The sequence below is a fragment of the Penaeus monodon genome, chromosome 20, assembly GCF_015228065.2.
Source record: "Penaeus monodon isolate SGIC_2016 chromosome 20, NSTDA_Pmon_1, whole genome shotgun sequence".
Classification (NCBI taxonomy): domain Eukaryota; kingdom Metazoa; phylum Arthropoda; class Malacostraca; order Decapoda; family Penaeidae; genus Penaeus; species Penaeus monodon.
Window position 1 is genome coordinate 2111593 of NC_051405.1, and position 915 is coordinate 2112507.

Sequence of the window (915 nt, forward strand, 5' to 3'; positions counted from 1 at the left end):
AAGCCAGCAGCGCCATTAGTGACGGAGATCGCCACCTCGTTGCTGGAAAGTCTTTCACCCTGTATGCTTGTTCACATGTGTTCAATTCAAGCGATCAGCTCCGTCATCGACGTGGGCCTCATCTTCCCCCTAAAGAGCTCAAACTTTTTACAGAATTTTTCGTAAGGCAACCAAACTACTGCCGTTTAATACACAACTGAAGGAGATTGGAACGTTAGGTGTGATCTGAACTCTCGAACGGGTCATGAATCCTCGTTCGGAACAGAAGGTTCTTTCACTTCACTGGGGATAATGTCCTGCCTCTTCGGCCTCTGACCCAGGTACATCATTGCAATAAACCTGAGATATCTACTGTGTAATTATATGGGTTAAAACTCTCAAAACAAGACGGATGAATTATATGAAATATAACAGTTTGAACTGCTTCTTGCATTGCATATCTTAGTAAAAAGCTAAAAACGTAATTTGCAATTGTTATTCCAAGAAATTCTAACCGTTTTCTGTAAATCCCGGTAACCCCTAAAATGCGTGATCTGCTTTTGAGCAAATTTCCTCAAGGCGACCTTATAGTTGCACAGAGCCGTTTATTCATCATACAAAAATAGCACCCACCCCAGACGTATTAAAAAAAAAGTCTATATAAAATTGCCTCCCCCCCCCCTCTTACCTGCGCCACTGAATACCGATTTTAACCATACTTACTGACGATGGGGCCCTTGACGTAGTTCCCAATGTCCTGTCCACAGAACCGGTCGTGGCTCCAGGGGTCGTTGTCTCCCGGGGTGCGACTCTTGGCCACCACGATGTAGTCCGCCTGGCAGTCCTTCGTCCCGAACTGAGGCGAAGAAAACGGGCAGAGCAGGTTATATAAGGCGAATGTATGGATACACTTTCAGGATTTTCTGGGCTGAGATC

At 45.2% G+C, this 915-nt stretch overlaps 1 protein-coding gene across 1 annotated transcript in view; it reads right to left on the reverse strand.

Annotated features, from left to right (window-relative positions):
• Positions 1–915, reverse strand: part of LOC119586035 (cubilin-like) — an 8759-nt gene that overhangs the window by 568 nt on the left and 7276 nt on the right. The window contains exon 10 of the mRNA XM_037934739.1: positions 703–835. Coding sequence (XP_037790667.1) covers positions 703–835 — 133 coding nt within the window. The remainder of the gene's footprint in view (positions 1–702; positions 836–915) is intronic.